Below are 20095 nucleotides of genomic sequence, written 5' to 3'. Positions count from 1 at the left end.
TGCGGCTGATGTCGATGTAGGAACCCGCCCGGTTTCCAGTGTCGAGCGGCGCACGGCCCAGGTCCACGCGCCGGTGCCCTGGCCTGGTATTCGGTCCTGAGCTGAGAGAGGGAGCCAACGGAGCCAACGGAGCCAACGGTCGACTACGACAATCTGTAACCCGCCAAACGTCACAACGTCCCATGTCAACTGTGGTTCAACTACAAAGGCCACCTTTTCCCCTTCAGCCTCGCCCCTGGCCTGGCCTGTCCTGTCCACGCTCCACGCTCCGCCCACTCCATTCCTGGCTCCGAGGAATGCTTCCACCGCGGTCCCTTGCACCCGTTGGCACCGCTTTGGGCGACGTGTCGAACGCGTGGGTCAAGCATGTGATGTCGTAGGATTCCTGATATCACTCAGGTGGCCATGTCACAAATGGCAGGGGTACGACATGTTATTTCCACTTTCGCAAGTCCTTAAGCCTTGCCCGTTGCTCTTGCAAGGAGAATAAGTCTCTACTGTGCTCTTCTTCTCCCGGTCCCCGTCACTCTCCAACCACCCACTCACCATGTCGCTCTACGTCTCATCAACCATGCACCGCGCCTACACGTACCTATTCGGGCGACAACCCCAGACCGACCTCGAAGCCGTGCTGGACCGCCTGCACCAGCGGCTCGAAGACGTCGAGGGCGGCGTGACGGCGCGCGACACCAAGATTGCCGTTCTCGAAGAGCGCGTCGCGCGCCTGGAGGCCGAGCTCAAGGCCCAAAAAATGTCGATGCTGCAGCAGAGGACGGCCTTGTCGGAGCAGCTCGTCCACGTCCGCCAGGCTCGCTCCGGAAGCTTGCCGCAGCCGCTGCAGCCCCTGGTCGCCACCAAGCATCATTCCTCTTCGGGCAACAGCGCGCGCTCCTCGCCGGGCAAGCTTGCTTCGTCGGCTCCCTCAGACTCGTCGTCCTCCTCGTCTTCTTCTCTGGCCGCCAGGTGCTACTAGCATTCATTCCTGCGGAAAAGGGGGACCCCCCTTTGGAAAACATGGATTTGAAGAGGCGCCCTGGATCAGCATCAGAACCCTGGGCCGGCCAATCACATGGCTCCAGCAAACAACGAGCCTTGCCCCTCCACCAAGACCACCACCACACATGTCAGCGCGTTTGGTTCCTGGGTTGGTGGCTGGCACTGGTCACGCAGACGTTGATGTTATCGTCGCCACTCGCCTAGCTCTTGACCGGCAACCACGACCTCCACGACGTCACTGCGACTCCACCCTGGTTACCCGTCACGGATGTCTCTGATATTCTGCCCTCGTGTGACAGGCTGGAGCTGCCTTGATCGCCCTGGGCAGTTGCTTTACATAATCGCCTTATTCGTTTGCTATGAGGGCCATGGCTGCAAGAGGACGCCAGCCAGTACCATGCCTGCAGCGGCAACACGCGCGGGGGAACAGCAGATTGGAAACGCAAGAAGGCGAGACTGCATCTTTGCTCGGTACTTGGAGCGTCACGGTTGCACTCATCCCCCCTACGTCTCCTGGCTCCCAGTCAAAGCGATTCAGAGGGCAAAGGGGCGAATGACTGCCGGACCTTGGGTACATCCACCTGAATTCCTTTCATTGTAGATGCATACCCTACCTTGATTAGACGACTTTTTGAGTGTACATACTCCTAAACTTTTGGATGCAAAAGACTTTTGACCTCTACACTGACGCCCAACGACTGGTAATCCTTCATGGTGCCTGTATCTATCGGATCTTAGGCTTACTGACCTTTTGCTTGAACATCTTCATGTCCCTACCGACCTTATGTTTGATGATTTCGACGGGTGTCTTGATTGCACCTTCATTGACGATAAAGGCCTGGGTGGCAGAGATGGCGGCCCACAAGCGATTCTCGGCCTCTGGAAAGACCAGACTGCGCGGGCTGTAAAAGACCTCGTCGGCCACCTCCTCTGGGTGCCGCGGCAGGCAATGCATGAACTTCCAATTGTCCTTGGCACCGCCCTCGCACCCCATGGCCTCTGTGATTTGGAACCCAGCGAATTCTGCCATCTTCTTTTTCGCCTCGGCCTCCTGTCCCATGGAAACCCACGTGTCGGTGACGAGGACGTCGGCGCCAGCAACAGCCTCTGATGGCGACGTGGTCTCGAACAGACGACCACCGCCGCTTCCAGGTCCAGCCGCCGCTTCAGCAATCTGGTCGCGCATCGACGAGGGGATTTCGTATCCCTTGGGTGTAGCAACCGCGAGATCAACGCCCAGCTTGGCAGCGCCAATGGCCAGGTCGAAAAGGACGTTGTTGGCGTCACCGATCCACGCAAGCTTGAGACCGGCAGCGCCCAGCGAGTCGGATTGTGGGGCTTGGAGGAAGGATTCGGAGATGGTGAGGAAGTCTGCAATGGTCTGGAGAGGGTGGTAGAGGTCCGATAGCGCGTTGATGACGGGGACGCTGCTGTGCTCGGCCAGGGTTGCGACGTCTGAGTGAGGGCCAACGCGCGCGAAAATGCCCGCAACCATGCTAGATATCACGACAGACGTGTCGTAGAGAGACTCGTTGACCTGGGCGAATTAGAAGGATCAAAAGTCAGGAGCCAAACACATACGCCCAATTGGATGTCATCCTTGCCCAGGAACATGGGGTGTCCGCCCATCTTGACAACAGCACCCTCGGTCGAGATGCGCGTGCGGGTGCTGCGCTTGCTGAAGGTCATGGCAATCGTCTTGCCGGACAGCGCGCCGTTGATGGAAGCGGGCACGGTGCCGGCTTTGATTGAAGTCTTGTAATTGTGAGCATTGCGAACGAGGATTGTAAGCTCATCCGGGGTCAGGTCCGCGATGGACAACAGGTGGCGCGGCGGGCTGGTCGGCGCGTTCGCGGAGTAGTAGCTGCGGCGGGCAGCAGGAGCCCTAGCCAAGCTGCGCAGAGCGGGAGGGCAGAGACGAAGGGGAGGCATGGCGGGCGAGGGCCTGGAGGAAATGTAGACGGGAAAAGAGGAACCAAGGGCGCCCTGTTGGCTGCAAACGTCGCGACGTTGAGGCGGGCGATGACTTGACGTGACAGAGGTTGGGCGCTCGGACAGAATTTTGGCCTGCGAGCCACCTCAGGACTGCGAGCCCGCCCGTGGGTGGATCTGCGCCTTCCCCGCCAGGAGCGGCTCTCTTCCGATAGGCTGCCGCACGTTCCTAGTCTCAAGCCAACCCTCTACTGCTAGTCGACCTCTCGCCGCGCCGTCTCTTCCCAACCTCACCTCGCTCGATCCACCCTTTGCTGTACGGAGCTGGCCTCGTCTATCGCCCCCAGAGGATGCTGTAAAATCACAGCGCCCATCTCCTTTCGCTTCCATCGCATTACCCGCCATGTCCGACACCCCGTGGGGCTCAACCGCAACCCCAAACTCCAGACCAGCTTCCACCATGTCCGCCAAGTCAAAACACTCGACGCGCAAGCCGCTGCCGGAAGATGAGGATACCGAGCAAACGCCTCTACTCGTGCGCGACGAGAGAACCGACGGAGATGACGACGACGACGACACGATCGAACGCCCCACTCGCTCCCAAGCTGCTTGGTCGTTGTTGGGCTGCCTCCGACGCGACAACGAGGAACGCAAGACGCGATGGCCCAGCCTCGTCGCATTATTGATATTATGCCTGCTCGTCATTCTCATCATGGTGGTGGGATTCTTTGCTCCCGCCACTGTCGAACAATATGCAAAGGAAGCCGTTGTCTTCGAGCCGACGGGCCTGAGCTTCCAGTCGTTGACGCCCGAAGGCGTATCGGTCCGCGTGCAGGGCGACTTCTCAATGGACGCCTCGAGAGTGGATACCAGGTCGGTGCGAAACTTTGGCCGCTTTGGAACGTGGTTGGCGAGAAGTGTCCAGAGCGGCGAGACAAAGGTGCAGGTGGTGCTGCCCGACTACAGCAGCGATGTCGTCGGCTCTGCGATAATACCGCCGCTCAAGGTGGACATCAGGAATGGCCATACGACACATGTCGACTTTGTTGCCGATCTCCAGCCGGGTTCCTTTCACAGCGTCCGCGACATGGCCAACGACTGGATGCATGGCCGTCTGAGCAAACTCAAGGTGCAGGGAAAGGCCCAGGTGCCTTTGAAATCAGGCATCTTTCCTCTCGGCACTACGTCGATCAAGGAATTGTTCGTCTTTGGAGGTGAGCTCCTCCCTGTTTTGTTTATGGGAGGGGGGAAAGCTAATGCCAGACATTTACTAACAGTGCCTTGGCCACAGGCAATGCAATTCCTTCAGTCCCAGCCTACGAAATAGAGGGGCTCAAGGTTCATGAAAAGATACTTCCGGATGCCCGCAAGGGCGTAGAGGCTCTCGTCAGCCTCTCGGTCGGCAACCACTTTCCTTTGGATCTTACCGTTCCCGCGCTTGGATTTGGAATACTCGTCGCCAACTGCGAACCCGAAGATCCTTTCATCATGGTCGCCGATGCCATTACAGATCCCATTGTAATTTCTCCTTATTCAGATGTCCTAGTCAATGTCACCGGTGTTGTTAGACAGATCCCAGAGGAGCTCATGGAAAATTGTCCCGGAAAGAAAAAGTCGCCCCTGGACTTGTTAATTAATGATTACATTCACGGCGAGGATCCCAAGGTCTATGTCCGCGGATCAGACTCGCCCGACGTCAACACGCCCAGGTGGATCACAGACCTCATGTCCGAAATCACTGTTCCTGTCCCGTTCCCCGGCGAGCTTCCCCAAAACCTCCTCAAGAACTTTTCGCTTTCCGATGTTCACTTCCGCCTGCCGAGCGTTAGTGCCGACCCCGGGACACCCGAGGCGCAACCGCGTATTGACGCCAAAGTCAAGGCCCTCGTTGGATTGCCCGAGCAGATGAACTTGTCCATCAATGTCGACAAGGTCCGCGCTGACGCCGACATTTTCTATCACGGCAAGAAGCTGGGCTATCTCGATCTCAACAAGTGGCAACCAGCCAATGCCACGCGCCTCCACGGAAAGAACGAGACTGGTCTCTTGGTACAGTCAGAAGTCAAGAATGCTCCGCTCTTCATCACCGACGAGGACCAATTCACCAAGGTTGTTCAGGCGTTGTTGATGGGCAAGGAGAGTTTGGTGTTGAGTATCAAGGCAGAGGTAGATGTAGAAATGGTGACTGGGCTAGGGTCATTCAAGATCCAAAAGATCCCGGCAAAGGGCGTCGTGCCAGTCAAACGTGGGTCTTTCTAGATTTCTCCTTTCATTCCGTCACGAATCTCTTTTGTTCCTTTCTCCGTAGCAGCCTAGAATACAACAGACGTCATTGTTCACCCACAATTCTGACTTTTGCCGCGACAGCAATCGGATCCGGATCCGGCGGCGGTTTCTCGCACCTCTCGCCGCAAATTGGCAACCTGAGCATCGTCGAGACGACTCCTAGCTCGATCCACATGACGGCGCACGTCAACATCACCAACCCGACCAAGTACTCGGCCGACGTGCCGTACGCCGACATCTTCATCCTGACTAACGGCACCGTCATGGGGCACGTCACGGCGCGTGACTTACTTATCGGACCGGGCAACAACACCAATATCCTGGTCGAGGCGGTGTGGGATCCACTGGGTATGAGTGGCGCCGAGGGCAAGGCTGTCGGGAGGGAGTTGTTGTCGCAGTGGCTGTCAGGTACGGTTGTCGATCTCCCGTCCTTGCTGTCCAGTAGTTCGGTTCACTGTTGGGTTGGGTCGTCAGCATGATGCTGTGCGATGTGACTGGTCATTTGCTAATTTATGTGTGTAGGTTGGAATACGACACTTGAGCTCAAGACACACAACGCGACCATACCGGCGCTGCCCTCGCTGGGCTACGCCCTCTCGCCTATGGGCGTCAAGCTGGCGACGCCGAAGCTGGGCGGCGACGACGGTCCGCATTTCATCAGGGGCGCCATGGTACGTTGTCTCTCCCTCGCTATCTCCCTCTCATCCAGCCCTCACCACCGCCCTCCACTCCAGACCAAGCAACCAACTTACTGATTACGTCAATAGATGCACCTCCTCTCCTCCACAGCCATCTTCACCCTCGCCTCCCCATTGAGCACAACAACGCTCTACGTGACGCACCTCAACGCGACGGCGCTCTACCACGAAAACCCCGTCGGCCGCATCGAGTACGACCTCCCCTTCGCCGTGCCGCCCGGCCTCTCCGAGACGCCCCGTTTGCCCGTCGACTGGAGCCTCGGCAGCGTCGGCTACGAGGCCGTCCGCAAGGCGCTGGGCGGCCAGCTCAAGCTGAATGCCAGTGCCGATGTCGGGCTCAAGATCGGCCGCTGGCAGGAGGGCGTATGGTTTGTGGGCCACGGGCTGGGTGCGAGTGTGCGGTTGTAGGGGCGAGAGGGGAGGGCGGGTGGTGTTGGGCGTTTGTGGTTCTTTGTTGAATGACAATGGCTTCGCTGATGATGGCTGTGGTTTAGGTTCAGCTTTTTTTTCGTTGTGCAGCAGCGTGGTCGGTCTGTCAGTCTTTCATTTGCACTCGGCATTGTTAGAGTCTTTCGTATGAATCTTGAAGCTCTTGATTTGTTGTTTGTGCTGACTTTTACATTGCAGTACTTGTACTGTACACTCTTGAGTCGTTGCCCTTGTTTCGTAGCCAAATTGAAAGCATCAAGCACTATTGCCGTCGAGAATTGGGCAGTAAGGACCTGAGAAGAACACTGAGCTTGTTCTTTTTGTTACGTGTGGTACATCTGGGACTCCCTTTCCCCTCGACAAAATACTTGCTAACACATTGTTGCATTATACCGCGATTAGTTCGCTCAGAGGTTCTCTAGTCACAGTCGCAATTGTTGCCTATCGAGACGAATACCACCTGCACAGCAGCAAATGCAGCCGCAACAGCAAAGACCTCAGATTGCTTCGCCGTCGTAAAAGCAGACAGACAAAAGGACAGGAGCACGCTAAAGCCCGCGATGACTCCAAACCGAGCCCCAATGTGCTTGACTTGGTAGAGAATCACAATCGAAGCCACTGGAAACAGCGAAGCCAGCACATTGACAAAGACATTCGTCCACTTCATCAGCGTTTCGTCTTTGTAGCCCTGCAGCCCGCCCACTGTCAGCCGAAAGGGCCGCATGTTTATGAGTTTGTGAGCGTTGGCCGTCACCCAATTCGAAAACGGATCCCCGTTGTGCCGCGGGAGCATTGCGACGAGGTCGTGGAATGGCGGTTTGGTCCTGTCCAAAAATCCCCAGATTTGCGAGTCGTCGCCATCCAGCGCGAGTGGCCCCATCTCCTCGGACTCAAGCAGCTTTTGCACCTCGATCGTGTCTCGTGTGGTGGGCTTTGGCAGTTGCATGATGTAGTGTTGCTGTATCAGCGCTTGGTCTGGCACACGAGTCAGAGTTTGGTTCTGGTAACCTCGTGTTGAAGGGAGGCGACGCACTGTACTCGTACAGCTTCGTGCGGATGATCTCGACAAGATTCCACTGTTCGCCGGTCCCTCCTCTCTTATTTGCGTGTCGCAAGTACCACCAGTTTTTGGCGTACTTCTTCTGCTCTTCGCTGCCTTGGCTCTCTCTGATCTGCAAATTCTGGAGCGTCTCCTCCAGTTCCAAGATCTCGGCTTGCAGATACAGGATATTTTGCAAATTGAGCGTCCCGAAGCGTCGAAACATTGCCATCTCGGGTACTCTGCTCATGTGGTCTGCAAGTCTCGGATGGCCAGCTGGCAGAGGCACTTCTCTCTTATCCGACCTGGATGTGGCAGTTCCATTCGGTTGAACCTGGCTCCCAGGAAAGGAGGCGTGGGGCACACCATTCTGTGTGTTGTTCTGTGTGTTGTTCAAATGCGATGGGTCGTTCTCGGTCGAGAACCCCTGATTTGCGGTGAAGTCCTGCAAAGGAAGTATCGCTGGCGTTGAGCTATCCGACATGTCGACTCAAGCTCGGTGGTCTTCCCTTGAAATGATGCAAGCGAGTCGACAGAAGCGGAGGATTGCGTATGTGCGGGATAATCGTTAAGGACGGGCAAGGCGAAGCCATTTTTCTGAGGCTGAGTTTGCTGCTGGAAGTCGGAGTTGCCTTGAGGCCCCTCACTGCCTCTCAACAAGCGCAAGGCAGTGGTGCCAATGCTTGCTGCTAAGCAGCCTCAAGAGTGCCGTGCCACCATTACGCCTCGGCTCGGCTCTGCCTGAATTCGTCGAAAAGGGAAGTTTCGATCTCTTCTAATGATGACAGTGCAGTTCCGGCATGACGTGTAGATACTGCAGCTAAGATGGTCCTTTCTACTCATCTCCACGCGGGTTCCGGACAGCGAACTGACTGGAAAGTTTGTGAAAGACCCGCCCACATTAACAAAGAACTCCTGCGGAGACGTGTAAGCATCCAATTCTGGAGTACCACTCAGTAGTCTTCTGCTGTCAAAGCGGCGCCCAGGGAGCAGTCACTCACCGTTCTCAAGTTTTTACGCAACGCTCTAACCTGGGCTGACAGCTGGAATCCTGCTGGGCTCTGGATAGGGGCTCCAAGGTGAAGAATGAGGCGGAATCAGCAGAATAAGGCGTCTGACACGTCTGTGAAGAAATGCTCATCGAATCTCGGCGGGATGGAGCTCGGTACAGGTACGAGCTATCTCCAGCAATTCCTATAGCGAGATTTGTCTTTATACACCACTTCAAAAGCCCGTGTTACACAAAACAGGGCTGGGATGCGCATATTATGCTGATAAATCTTCACATGGACACGCATCAACGCCTTGCAGTTGACATTGCGCCAAAGGCTTACGGCGCCTTGACTTTGGCGTTTCCAGCCCTGCAAACAAGGCTGCTTGGTCTCTCGCCCTTGTCCAAGCCTCCGGAATTCGCAAGGCAAATTGCACCTATAAGACTGAGCAGTACGCGAAGCCTTCCAGCCAATGGCATCAGTACAAATAATGGGCATATTAAACACGCATGCTTGCATTGAAGTGGTTTGTGATGTAGCTCATTTTCCTCATCTCTTTCTTACGGGACCAATAGCATCCAACTTCGTCGTCACTCAGTACTTTTTTCAGACAAACCGATGAATGACGATATCTTCGCATACCGGAGATCGCATGATGGCTGCACAGTCGGTCTGTTGCAGCCGCCTGGAGGAGAGATTCTACGTATTCTATCGAAAGGTGCGCATACGATCCATGCCAAGGGCAAGATGCAATAGCGACTTTGCAGGACAGAGCTGAGAAAATTTCGTAAACATGGGAGTGCCGGTCGTGAGAGTTCTCATGCTGTCGCAAAGAGGTAAAGCACCAGTCCAGCAACGCGATCAAGCTCATCAGAATCGCGCAGATCAAAATACTGATCACTCTGGCGTAATAGAGTAGATTCAGTTCATACATGAAGCCACCGCAGACGGTGCGGCTGCATTTACGACACCAGGGTCGCGATCAAACGCGATTGGCGCGACTGTCGTTGATCAAGACGGACGACGAAGTCAGCTTCATTTCGCCCAACTTGATGGAGCTGTCCAGCTTGAGACCGATGGAAAGCAACGAGGTGCGCGGGCCTTTTACGATCAATGGGCGGAAGGTGTACGCCCAGGGTTACGTCGACCTGACTTGGTCGTTTGAGAATTCAAGCCAGACGCGTGCCACTCGCTTTCATATCGTCCAAAGTGAAAACTTTCCGTTCGACATTGCGTTGTCGGATGCCGACGCTGAGAAAAATGACATTGCGCCAGACTGATGGGGCCGTAAGTTTGTGCCCCCTCGCCCCTTGATCTGATAGTAACATTCCAAGGATGCGGACGACGCGCGAATGCCCCGAGGGTTTTGTTCGCATCCCTTCAAAATAAAGTGCGATATACATGGAATGGTTGTCGTGGAGGCTTGAGTAATTCAAAAATCCGCGTCCAGATTTTGGGGACGATATATGTTCTCCTTAGCAAAAGCCTGTTCAGCGCACAAGAATATTTGAACATTTATTCCACTTTGGTCGTCTACAAATTCACCCTCTTACCTACCTATTCTACTTTACTGTGTTGAATCTTCCACATTTCCGATTTCGCTTGGTGCTCAGCAGTCCCTTGTCCGTAAACTTGAGGGACAGATGCGTTGAAATAGGTGAGGAGCGCCTCTAAAGCGAGAACTGTCGCTTCAATGTATCCCCCTTGAAACATACTGACATGCTATCCTACTAGAAGCAATCTAATTGACCAAGCTACCCAACAGTCATTGCTCGGGCAAGGCTGGAAAAAATCCAATTACCAAAGCCCATGACGTCGGACGTATATAAAAGCCCATTTCCAGTTCCTCGTATAAGCTGATTTAGCTTTAGGAACCACAAGTCCGCTTTTCGGACGTAGGAAAATCCCATCCTGAACGAATACCTCCTAATTGCCAGCATTCGAATAAGGTCCTGGTACGTACCCAGCGTTCTCTCGGATTCGCCTGTATTCCGCTCGTCTCTCCTCTTGCATCCTTCTTGCTTCCTCGCGCAACTCTCCTAGAGACGACGTATTAGCAGGCAAATTAGAGGGCTCACACCTGCAAGAAACATACTTCCCACCGGATTGTGTCTGAACGTGAAGCCTCCTTGATTCATGCCGTCCAGAGCGTAAAAGTCGTCAAACATGTCACGAACGGCGAGACCCTTGTCCTGGATAGTCCTGGACCCTATGGTCAGGTCGACCTCAGCATCTTCGACGACGAAGAAGGTGCATCGATACGTCCTCTGCTTCATGAAAATTTTCTGTCCGTCATGCGGTGCGTCATTTCCCCAGAACTCCAACTTCACGGCACCGACGACGTTTCTTCCTGCGCAGCAATCAGGTATTTCCTCAACCACTCTGATGAGACTGAGGTCAAATTGGATGCGTTGTAGGTAGGTTTGGCTGACAAAGTTGCGGGCGCATTCAGGGTTGAAGTGGGCGATTGCATCATGTTTGCCCTGGTGGCCACCGTCGGGAGAAGGCTCAAGGACCTGGACTTTCTGCTTCCATAAATCTAATCTTTTCTAGGTACACACTTGCGTTACCGGATGCCGTGAGGCTGATTTTCCACAATTGATGAATGAAACCGACCTGAGATTTCCTTGCCCATAGTTCTTGGACTGGTCTGATGACTGCTCGGAAGCGATTCCACCTAGATAGCCGCAAAGGGGTCTGAACGGTCAAAGTCAGCCTAGCACCACGGCCGCGCAAAGATGTTAGTATACCCACTGATGTCCCGGCTCGGTCCATCGTTATTGGGGGAGCTACTGGTTGAGGCTAGAGTTCGCGACGGTGGCTGCGCAATGTCACGGCATTTTCTCTGTGCTTGCTAGCGAGAGAGGGGGCAAGTAGAGAACTCTGACCTGAGAGGCGTGCAGACTTTATTTCTCCGGTGACTTGCATCTAGCCCGATCGCTTCACCGGCCATTATTCGTTGGGGCTGAGCAGGATTGACGGCACTGGTCCTGTGAAGAAAAGGACATCCATTAGCCGGCGCAGAACCTCAGCCAGCCTGGAAACTCGACGAGAGTGTCGTGTATGGAGCGGATTCGCTGGTGCGGACTGTAGGTGCGTTTTACTGGTCATTGTGTTCCGACTGAGTAGATTTGCTGTTCGTAAGAATGAGTGCAGAGCTCAAGCCCAATCTAGCCTCGGAGACCATCTGTAGGCTTTTTTCTTCATGCATCTTCGCTTACGGCCACCCAGGCAAAATCAGCAAGGCGTGTTCCGACCGGCGGGCTTGGAAGAGAGTGATGTAAATCACAGGTCTCGATTCCTCGGGCGGAGACACAGCAGCTGAAGCACAAAACTTGATTTTTTGAGGTCGAATGCACGAGGGGCCTACTGACCCTTCGGTGCTGATGTTTTACGTCGGCATTGTCTCTGTCGGTGTGCTGTCAAGTGAGGCTGTTGTTGCGGAGACCAATAAAATCTGCCTCGTGATATCAAGGTGTTCTCGGTCGAAGCTTCTTGGATCTGACGAGGCAGACGACTCAGCCTACACGGGAGTTTCTTGAAAGCCGAATTCCTATAGATTTTTCAATAAGCTTACCCGCATGTGGTGGGTGCCGTTTGCGTTGCCTTTCCTGTTACTTGCATGTTGCAGCGCGACTCATCCTCGATCAGGTACATGGGAAATTGGAAGTCACTTGTGTTCCAGCTGCGGCAAGGCAGTGTGTAGAACATCGAGAAGTCTGGAGATGACGCCTTCATTTTGTTGGGTCGTTTTAGGCGGGGATTTTGGCGAAGTGTCCGGTTTGACAAGAGCGGCAGCCAACGAGGGGGCAGAAGGAAGCGCGCGAAGCGCGACACAACCCCATCATCCGCGGCAAATTGTCCTACTCAGCCGCCTTAATTCAATCTGAATAGATGACAGAGTATACTCAAGGCTGGATGAGGAAATACAGACAAATTCCAGAATGAAAGTCCAAGTCCCGAAGCTCCTGAGGAGGATCCCTGTCAACGGCGTCAGCGTCCATGTAGTGGTTGTTGCCGAATCAGAAGTCCTCTACCCGTATCTTCCACTTCTTGTAGATGCCCCTTTGTTGTCCATTCAATCTGAGTTCTGCTCATGCGGATCTCGTCGTTTCGCGTTCGTTGCCGATCCCGCCGTATCAAGCTGGAAAAAGCACTGACCCCAGGACCTTTTCGCTGCGCATGTTGTCAGCGCACAACGATGTTTCCCTACACTTTCACCCAATAGCCGCTTCTTGCCTCTACATACCTGGAATCTGCACTATTGCTTCTTTCCCTTTCTTCTTGCGACTTGCCGTGTGCTCGATGTCCCTTGAATCTTCTTTGTGCTTCCTCTCCACATTCCTGTTTCCAGTGTCTCTGGGATTTTCAGCAGCAGAGCGTCGGACCGGCTTTGGGCTGCACTCGGGTGTTGTGTACCTCGAAGGGAAGTGGATAGGGCTCGCCTTGTAGCGCGATGGCTTCAGCCCGGGTTCGGGTGTGGTCGGAGTAGTGGGGCTCACCTTAACGATGGATTCCAAACGGGAAATGTGCTCCTCACCCTCGTCCACTTCAAGATCTTCCCCGCGCGCCTTTCGATATTCCTCGACCGTCATAGGCTGCTCATCTGGGTCGTAAGAAGAACAGTCACAACTTTGCCTCGAATCGTTGTAGACGCAGTTAGCGCAGGAGCCACTGAAGAAACCAGGGACCGCACGACAGCCGACGAAAGCTCGGCCTTTGGCACCTGCTTTGCAGCAAGGATTGCACGGAATCCGCTGGTGCAGGCCAGCCAGTTGAAGAACGGCAGCAGAGGCCTTTGAATGACGGCTACCGATGTCGCGGGCCTCACGCCTCCCAGTCATCAAGATCGCAGTCCGACGATGAGGAAGAGCTTCCAGTGTTTTACGAACGCGACGAGCGGCATCCCCACCCTGACATATTTCAGTATATGATGATGACTATCTTCGTAATAACCGTCCAAGTAACCTACCGTACCAGTATATTGCCTCAGCTCTTCAACCCGGATGATAAAGGCAGAGGCAGGAATGGGTGGCAGATGACGCTCTTCAAGTTCTTCCTCTACAGGCAGAACAGTCGTCTCAGGCTCCTGACGTGGGATGGGTCGCCTGCGCAGGCCGTAACGCGCATCCGTACGCGAATCGGCAGAGGCCTCGGAACAGGTCTCTCGGTCGTTTGGCGTGTCTGCATTTGCAGCATTCGGAGTCTCAGAGTTGTTCTCTTGCTCATAGTGCATGTCTGTACGAGAAGCAACCGGAATCTCGGAATCGGTTCTTTGCTCGAAGTGATGGTTGATTTCAGCCCTCGCTAGCTCGTAGTTCTTGCGCAGGATTTCCTGTTGAAGTCCTTTGATGATTGTGACCGCCTTTCGGAAACGATCCTTCGACACGTGATCCCCCGAACCTACGCCAGCAAGAAGTTCTTGGACTTCGACATGCATGATTCCTTCCTTGAGAGAATCCATTGTCGGCCGGATGGGACTGGAGGTTTTCGACGAGCAGCGGCAATGGACGATGCAAGGCCTCGACAGGAATTGGAAGTAAGAGGAATGAATGGGAGGTAAGAGGAACGAACGACATAAGACATGGCCAGTCGGAAGAAGCGGTGGTGTTGAGGTTAAGGTTGGCAGTCAATGGCGTTGTGCAGGGACAGGGGCCGCAACGTAAATGTTCCTGACAGACATCTCGCCGGCTCCCAGACTTTCCGGCTTCAATCAAGCACCAGCACTTGTAGGCCTCAATGTAGTCCGCGATGATGGCGTGAGTGCATTTGGTTGTTTTCTGCACCAAATGTTGTTTTCTGCACCAAAACGAACTTATTCTGCGGCGGGCGCAATAGAAGGCGCCAGTATTGACACTGTGGTGACTGCCACTCCTACTCTCAGCAACGCGCACACACACCAGCCACGAAATCGACCATCTTGACTAACCAAAACAAGGAGCCTCGTCCCCTAAATTTTTCTCGCTTTGCTCGCCGCATGATGACCTTTCCGCATCTTTGCCCGCGAGAACGCGAACCCTTGGCTACCATTCAGGAAGAGGCCGATGATGCTGGGCTTCCGCCACGGTTTCCCGGATCCCGTGGCCACAACGAAATAATTGCCACTCAGAGGGTGCTTGAGGGCGGAAGGCCTGGCACTAAGCGCTTGACCGCCGAAGAAACCTTTTCTGTCGAAGGGCTGGCCGCGATAGAGCAAACGAGCTCAAGCGTGGCCATGGTGGGCATGGAAGCGAGGAATGATGCCCCTCAGCTAGAGAAGGCCCTGGAACACTCGTCGAATGCCACGCGCTGCGAACAACTCGAAAAGGAAAACGCCCGGCTGAAAGACATGGTCCACAACCAAATGGAGGCCTTTCTTCGCAAGAAGGACGCCCAGAACACAAAGGTTCAGAAGCGATGGAGAATGAACCTCAAAGAGTCGTTCAGACAGCAGTCCCACAAGCAGCTTAAAGATGCCGAGGCAATTTGCAAAAGACAGTACAACGACAAGCTGGAACAGCAAAGGGACAATATACGAGAGGAGGAGGAGCAGAAGTTCAAATATCGATACCACACGTACTGCACCAAGTTTCAATGTGACTTAGAGGAGCGCGAACGCAAACGGACCGACCAGCGCTTGACTACCTCACGGCTCAGTCGAAACAAGTTTCCCAGGTTGAGGAAGAACTCCACACGGAGCGGGAGTCTCACGAAAAGCTCAAGAACGAGCACAAGGATGTCGATGTCAAGTGCAAGGAACTTCGTGATGAGTTGATTGCCGAGCGCGCGAAGACAACACAACTGGGTCAGAAGCTAGCCACGGAACAAGAAACTACCAGGGCATTGAACCAAGCGTTCAAAGTAAAAGTCTTCGCTACAGCGGTTACATTTCCGGCCGACGACAGATGGAGCGTGCTGAATGACTGCTACGAGGGACAGCGGGAGCGCATGAACAGACTGCACGTCCAAGAAAGGATAGTCGGAGCAGAAAAGGCCAGGGAGGTCGAATTTTGGAAAGAAACGGCCGACCGTTGGAAAGCAAAGACGGAAGCGCTGCAACGCACTGTCAGAGCGCTCAGCATCAAAGGGCATATGCCGGCCCCAGGCAACCTGAAGTTGAGCGAGGAGGACTGGATCGTCGCCCTTGCTAGGCCCAAGTCGTCGCCGCGTCCACTCGATGTCGGTTTCAGATACCCCAAATCCTACACTCCAGGTGGAGAGGACGCCTAACCTCATCAGCTCAGGCACAGCAATCGTTCGACAAAAGACGCTTACCACGTGAATTTCGAGAGCGGCAACACCAACACTGAGCCCCTGTAGCTAGAGACTTGCACGCGCTGTAGGCTGGCAGGGAAATCAGAGAAAGAGATAGAGCAAAAGACAAAGCAGCGCAGTAGATAGACAATGAAATGAACTTCTCACATTCCTGTTTCTACCTCTGAACGGCAGACTGAGATTGAACAGAGAAGTCAACCTCCAACGGGACAAAAGACTACCCGGTGAAGCACAAATCCACCGGATCCAAGAGCCATCAGACAATGGCGGCCCGGAAACACCATAAAAACAAATTAGCCTCCCCATTTTTTACCCACCGAGCGCCATGAAAACACCTCAGGAAATGCTACACGGCGCTTTTGCCGCGAGACGGCCTGCCCCTTCCTCTGCCTCTGCCGCGCGCGCCGCCTCGGCCACCTCTCGCACTCGACTTCGCGGCCGGCGGCGACTTGGATCTAGCGGGAATGTCTTCGCCGTCGTCCTCGCTACCGATGTCGCTCGCGCTCGCGCCCTCATCTCTTGCTGCAGTCTTGGACGTTGGCGGCGCAGGCCTGGCCGCAATGTCCGCCCCATCATCTTCGCTTTCCGTGTCGGAGTATTGAACGGTGGTTTTGAGCATCGAGGCTGGCTTGTTGACGGAAGTAAAGCCGCTCAAGGGGGTCGCGGTCCCGGTCCGCGGTGCTGGCGATGGTGCAGCTGAGCTCCTGGACGTAACGCTCTTTGATGTCTGACCGGAGACAATCGTGACTTTCTTGCCGTTTGCGCGATCCAGGATGCTACCCTTGTGTGTGGGTGCAGCTGTTCTGGTAGCTTCCGGAGACGAAGACTCCATGTCACTGTCATCCTCGGTGATGCCAGCAGCCTGCATTTTAGCGCGGACGTTATCCTCTTTCTGTTTCTTCAGCTCCTGCTCTCGCATTGCGGCCTCTGCAAGACGGCGAACTCTTTGAGCCTCGGTTTCCCTGTTCTCCACAGGCTTTGCCTGAGCTTGTGGACGGAACATGGGCGCCACGGGGGCCGCAGGCACAGTCTTGGTACGTGTGGATTTCGCACCACTTTCAGCTCCAGAATCTTCGTCGTCGTCGCTAATGTTGGCCGTAATATTGCCGGTGCTCGCCCGCGCTGGCTTGGTGCCCGGGGGACGGATTTGGGCTCCGTTTGCGATTGGCCGTTCGCCCACTGTTCTCCTGCGGCCCGCGCCGTCACGCCAATCGTCCGGCAGCTCGACAAGCTCGTCATCCCCTCGAGCACGTGCGCGCGCGCGCCGATTGCGCTGGCGAGGCGCATAGTATTCGTCGTCGTTGTCGTCTTCGTCCTCTTCCTCGACGTCTGACCCAATGTCAATCTCTTCGTATCGAGTCTTCTTTTTGCCCGATTTTGTTCGATGACGGACATCGTAATCGCCATCGTCTTCGAGGAGCACCCGAGCCTTGTTGGGATTCTTAGGCTTTGTTCCGTTTGTGACGGCTGGTTGCTTTCTCTTGTCTTTAACATCAGACTGCAAAATGGCCACGTCGGGTGCCGCATTGTCGCCTGGTCGCAACTGCTGACGCCGTTTTTCCAACTCACGCTGCTTGAGTTCGGCAAGCCGTTCCATTGGCAAACGTAACGTCACCAGTTGCCGACGTCCCTTCATTCTTCCAAGCAACTGAATGAAGCGGCCCTCTTTTCTTGCTTGCTCGAGCCTCTTCTTTTCCATTTGCTTCAGGTATTGCTTTGTCGCGTCATTGACAGGTTGCTTGGCCTTCTTGTCGCCCTTGTTGGTTTTTTGCCGTTTTGCCGTTAGCTTGATCGGGTCGTCGTCATCGAGGTGTCTCTTGCGTGGGTAGTCGGGAAAGGCGTCATCTTCGGCGTCTGCGTAGCCATTCGTGCCCATGTACTCGTCCTGGTACTGAACAGTTTGGGGTTCGTTGAAAGTGTCATAGTCGCCGTCTGCTGGCGGCACGAACAGGGGCGAGACGTTGCCATTTGGTCTCGCACCGTCGAGCATCTGAGATGGGCCAGGCAAGGCTTGACCTGTCGACGGACCAGATCGTAGGGCTGGATCTAAGAAGCTTTCGTCGTCTCCATTGTTGGTATACACGACTTGAGTTTGTTCTTCCGGCTCTTCATGCTCATCCGCGAGACGCTGGTCCTGGTACGGATCGTTTTGCTTGTCAAGATCGGCCTCTGCTCTCCTCCGGGCGAGTCTGGCTTCATCCTCATCCCGAATCCAATTGAGGTTTGACACAGAAAAATCAACAAGAGCCTCGGTGCTTCGAGCATCTGCAACCTTTTTGGTGTCGTGACCCAAGAGCGTTCCTTTTGGCTCGTATGGCGTTTGTCGGGGGTCCCTCCTGCAGGCTCCTGTATTGCACACCTTCTGGCAATGTGGGCATTGCCATCGCGGATTCTCCATGACCGTTTGAGGCATCAAGTCGTGCGCCCGGAACAACGAGCCGTAGCAGAACCACAAATCGCACGTCGTGCATTTGGCCATTTTCCACTTGGGATGACGGTGTAAACAAACATGGCAGGATGCGGTCTTGTTGAGGTAGGCCTTTGACTTTTTCTTGGTCGTCTTGCGAACCGTGCCGTCATCGTTAACAATGATTTCTTCGTCCGACTTTTCTTCGTCATTCGGGTTGGGACCATTGGGGTCTACCCAAGGTCTTGCCCTCAGCTGCTCTTGACAGACTTGCGCCAGCGTCTTCTTTTGCAGTGCGCGCCTTTCTTCGGTCAAAGGAACCGGGGTGGTCGCCGTTAGACGGCCATTTTCAATTTCGAGGACTTGCTGGCGCCACTCCTCATATTTGAAGAGGAGGTCTTTCCATCGCCACTGTTCAACCCACTGTAGACCTGAGATGCAGTAACAGCTCCGACCCATGGCGTAGCAGTCCATGCAAATGTCGTATGGCTCCTCGGACTCGGTGCCCAACGCGTAGACGCAAGACTTGCACGTCAAAAAGCGATTGAAGATGTTGCCTCGGCAATACGCGCAGGTGACAAAGGACTCAAAGGGCATGAATTCAGGGTGCTCTTTGGGAAGATCTGAGGAGAACATTTCCGAAAGCAAAATCTGCTTGTAAAGCTGAACTAGCCTTTTGAAATCGCGCTTGACCTGTTTGACCTTGACACTGCGACGCAATAGACTGGCCTGCTCAGGATTGCCCGTGCTCTGCATATTGGCTTGCTTGAGTAGTTTCGAGTACTTGAGCAGAGTGTAGTAGACAATGGCTTTGTTCTTGTACTGTTCGTCTCGACACACCATGCGGGCATTTGGCAACGCCTCCTCGAAGGCCATCTCCAGCGTCTCGACGGTCGTCCTGTTCCAGGCGACCTTCATGGTACGGGTGCCACGATTCCATACTTGGTGAGGGGCGAGCGGAGGGATGAGGATGAAGTCGCCAGGCTTCTGCTCGTGGACGTAGGTCTTGAAGGGGGCGCGCTTCCAGGCTGCAACTTGTGCAAAATGTTTTTCGACTTCAATGTCGTGACCCAACACTGACAGCCAGTATTCGGCAACCGTGTGTCGGTCCTTCGTCTCGGTCATGAACCAGATGGACGAGCCCGGCCGTTCTCGCTTTCCATCCTCACCGACGGTGCCGGACGCGTTGACCATTATGTTTTGTCCGAGTGAGGCGCACATTTCCCTGTGTGCTGGTGTGTAGGTTCCTTCCTGGCCAATGTAGCACATGAGGTTCTCGGCCCGCATTTCTTTTGGCAGACTGCTCATCAAATCGCCCGCCCGTGCAATGCCTCTTCCCTTCCTTCTACCCGTCGCATTGGTGCCTTCATCCACGGCACCTGGGCCGCCGACTTCACCAATGTTGTCGTTGAGGTAGAAGAGACTGCCGGGAATCAACTCTTTGAGCTTCTCTTGCCAGACCTGTGGGCAGTCGATATCCTTGAGGTAGGGCCGCTGACGATTCTTGTCCTTGTAATTTTCTCGGCCCTTGAACCAGTGCTCGGTCAAAGGGTCCATCATCTTCAGGTAATGGCTGATTGTTACGGGGATATCTTCTTGTTTGGTTATGTCGCGCGCATTTTCGACTGGTCAAAGTCAAAATCGTCCGTGGCATAGAGAGACGAGCTTACCCTTGTCGCCGCAGTTGGCATTCAACCAGCCTGGCGTGAACGTCCATGGGTCCAAAATTTGGTCAAAGCCTTCAATGACGAGCGGCTTGCCTCCCAGCACAACGTAGACAAGAACAAGTTTCTCGAACTGGTCGATTCCTTGATTCTTTATCTCTTCGTAGTTGATGCAAGTCACGAACTCGAAGTTGTCGGTGGTTTCGACCACTTCACGGACGTCGAAGTCGGGTGGTATCGGCTCGAAAGTGGCGCGTGGACGTTGCGCGGGCATAGTTCGTCGCGGGGAAGCGGTTGAGCTGGTGAGATCCGAATCAGAGCTTCGTCCCAGCGCGGGCCCAAGCTTTCATCGTCGGACCGTCGTTGCAGGGTGAAGTTGTGTCGTTGGGCAGAGCAGA

General features: G+C 54.6%; 8 protein-coding genes across 8 annotated transcripts; 4 read left to right on the top strand and 4 right to left on the bottom strand.

Annotated features, from left to right (window-relative positions):
* The first annotated feature begins 239 nt into the window (after positions 1-239).
* J3D65DRAFT_103949 (uncharacterized protein) lies at positions 240-1497 on the top strand. The gene is made up of 2 exons (XM_066793657.1): positions 240-668; positions 721-1497. The coding sequence occupies exons 1-2, from the start codon at positions 548-550 to the stop codon at positions 1272-1274; spliced, it is 675 nt and encodes a 224-aa protein (XP_066652046.1). The 5' UTR covers positions 240-547; the 3' UTR covers positions 1275-1497.
* On the bottom strand, positions 1354-2928 carry J3D65DRAFT_647773 (Aspartate/ornithine carbamoyltransferase; the record flags this gene model as incomplete). Its single annotated transcript, XM_066802354.1, has 3 exons — positions 1354-1368; positions 1799-2533; positions 2578-2928. 3 exons carry the CDS (start codon positions 2926-2928, stop codon positions 1354-1356), a joined length of 1101 nt encoding a protein of 366 aa, XP_066652045.1.
* Positions 2929-3142: 214 nt separating this feature from the next.
* On the top strand, positions 3143-6768 carry J3D65DRAFT_636601 (uncharacterized protein). The gene is made up of 7 exons (XM_066801423.1): positions 3143-4142; positions 4220-5173; positions 5296-5622; positions 5737-5885; positions 5982-6486; positions 6540-6673; positions 6733-6768. Exons 1-5 carry the CDS (start codon positions 3332-3334, stop codon positions 6318-6320), a joined length of 2580 nt encoding a protein of 859 aa, XP_066652044.1. The 5' UTR covers positions 3143-3331; the 3' UTR covers positions 6321-6486; positions 6540-6673; positions 6733-6768.
* Positions 6760-7630, bottom strand: J3D65DRAFT_647771 (uncharacterized protein; the record flags this gene model as incomplete). Its single annotated transcript, XM_066802353.1, has 2 exons — positions 6760-7349; positions 7375-7630. The coding sequence occupies 2 exons, from the start codon at positions 7628-7630 to the stop codon at positions 6760-6762; spliced, it is 846 nt and encodes a 281-aa protein (XP_066652043.1).
* Positions 7631-8909: 1279 nt separating this feature from the next.
* Positions 8910-9923, top strand: J3D65DRAFT_636588 (uncharacterized protein). The gene is made up of 3 exons (XM_066801422.1): positions 8910-9090; positions 9287-9659; positions 9707-9923. The coding sequence occupies exons 1-2, from the start codon at positions 8995-8997 to the stop codon at positions 9650-9652; spliced, it is 462 nt and encodes a 153-aa protein (XP_066652042.1). The 5' UTR covers positions 8910-8994; the 3' UTR covers positions 9653-9659; positions 9707-9923.
* A 39-nt stretch (positions 9924-9962) lies between these two features.
* J3D65DRAFT_680160 (uncharacterized protein) lies at positions 9963-13836 on the bottom strand (the record flags this gene model as incomplete). Its single annotated transcript, XM_066803707.1, has 5 exons — positions 9963-10411; positions 10468-10722; positions 12622-12731; positions 12792-12978; positions 13350-13836. The coding sequence occupies 5 exons, from the start codon at positions 13834-13836 to the stop codon at positions 10299-10301; spliced, it is 1152 nt and encodes a 383-aa protein (XP_066652041.1). The 3' UTR covers positions 9963-10298.
* A 379-nt stretch (positions 13837-14215) lies between these two features.
* J3D65DRAFT_103710 (uncharacterized protein) lies at positions 14216-15212 on the top strand. The gene has a single exon (XM_066793653.1). It carries the CDS (start codon positions 14350-14352, stop codon positions 15124-15126), a length of 777 nt encoding a protein of 258 aa, XP_066652040.1. The 5' UTR covers positions 14216-14349; the 3' UTR covers positions 15127-15212.
* A 760-nt stretch (positions 15213-15972) lies between these two features.
* On the bottom strand, positions 15973-19971 carry J3D65DRAFT_606294 (uncharacterized protein; the record flags this gene model as incomplete). The annotated part of the gene is made up of 2 exons (XM_066798434.1): positions 15973-19658; positions 19704-19971. 2 exons carry the CDS (start codon positions 19969-19971, stop codon positions 15973-15975), a joined length of 3954 nt encoding a protein of 1317 aa, XP_066652039.1.
* Between the last annotated feature and the right edge of the window lie 124 nt (positions 19972-20095).

The sequence above is a fragment of the Phyllosticta citribraziliensis genome, assembly GCF_038025025.1.
Source record: "Phyllosticta citribraziliensis strain CPC 17464 chromosome Unknown J3D65scaffold_11, whole genome shotgun sequence".
In the NCBI taxonomy this organism is placed as follows: Eukaryota; Fungi; Ascomycota; class Dothideomycetes; order Botryosphaeriales; family Phyllostictaceae; genus Phyllosticta; species Phyllosticta citribraziliensis.
The sequence above is the reverse complement of the archived record's forward strand: the minus strand, read 5'-3'. Positions and strand labels throughout refer to the sequence as shown.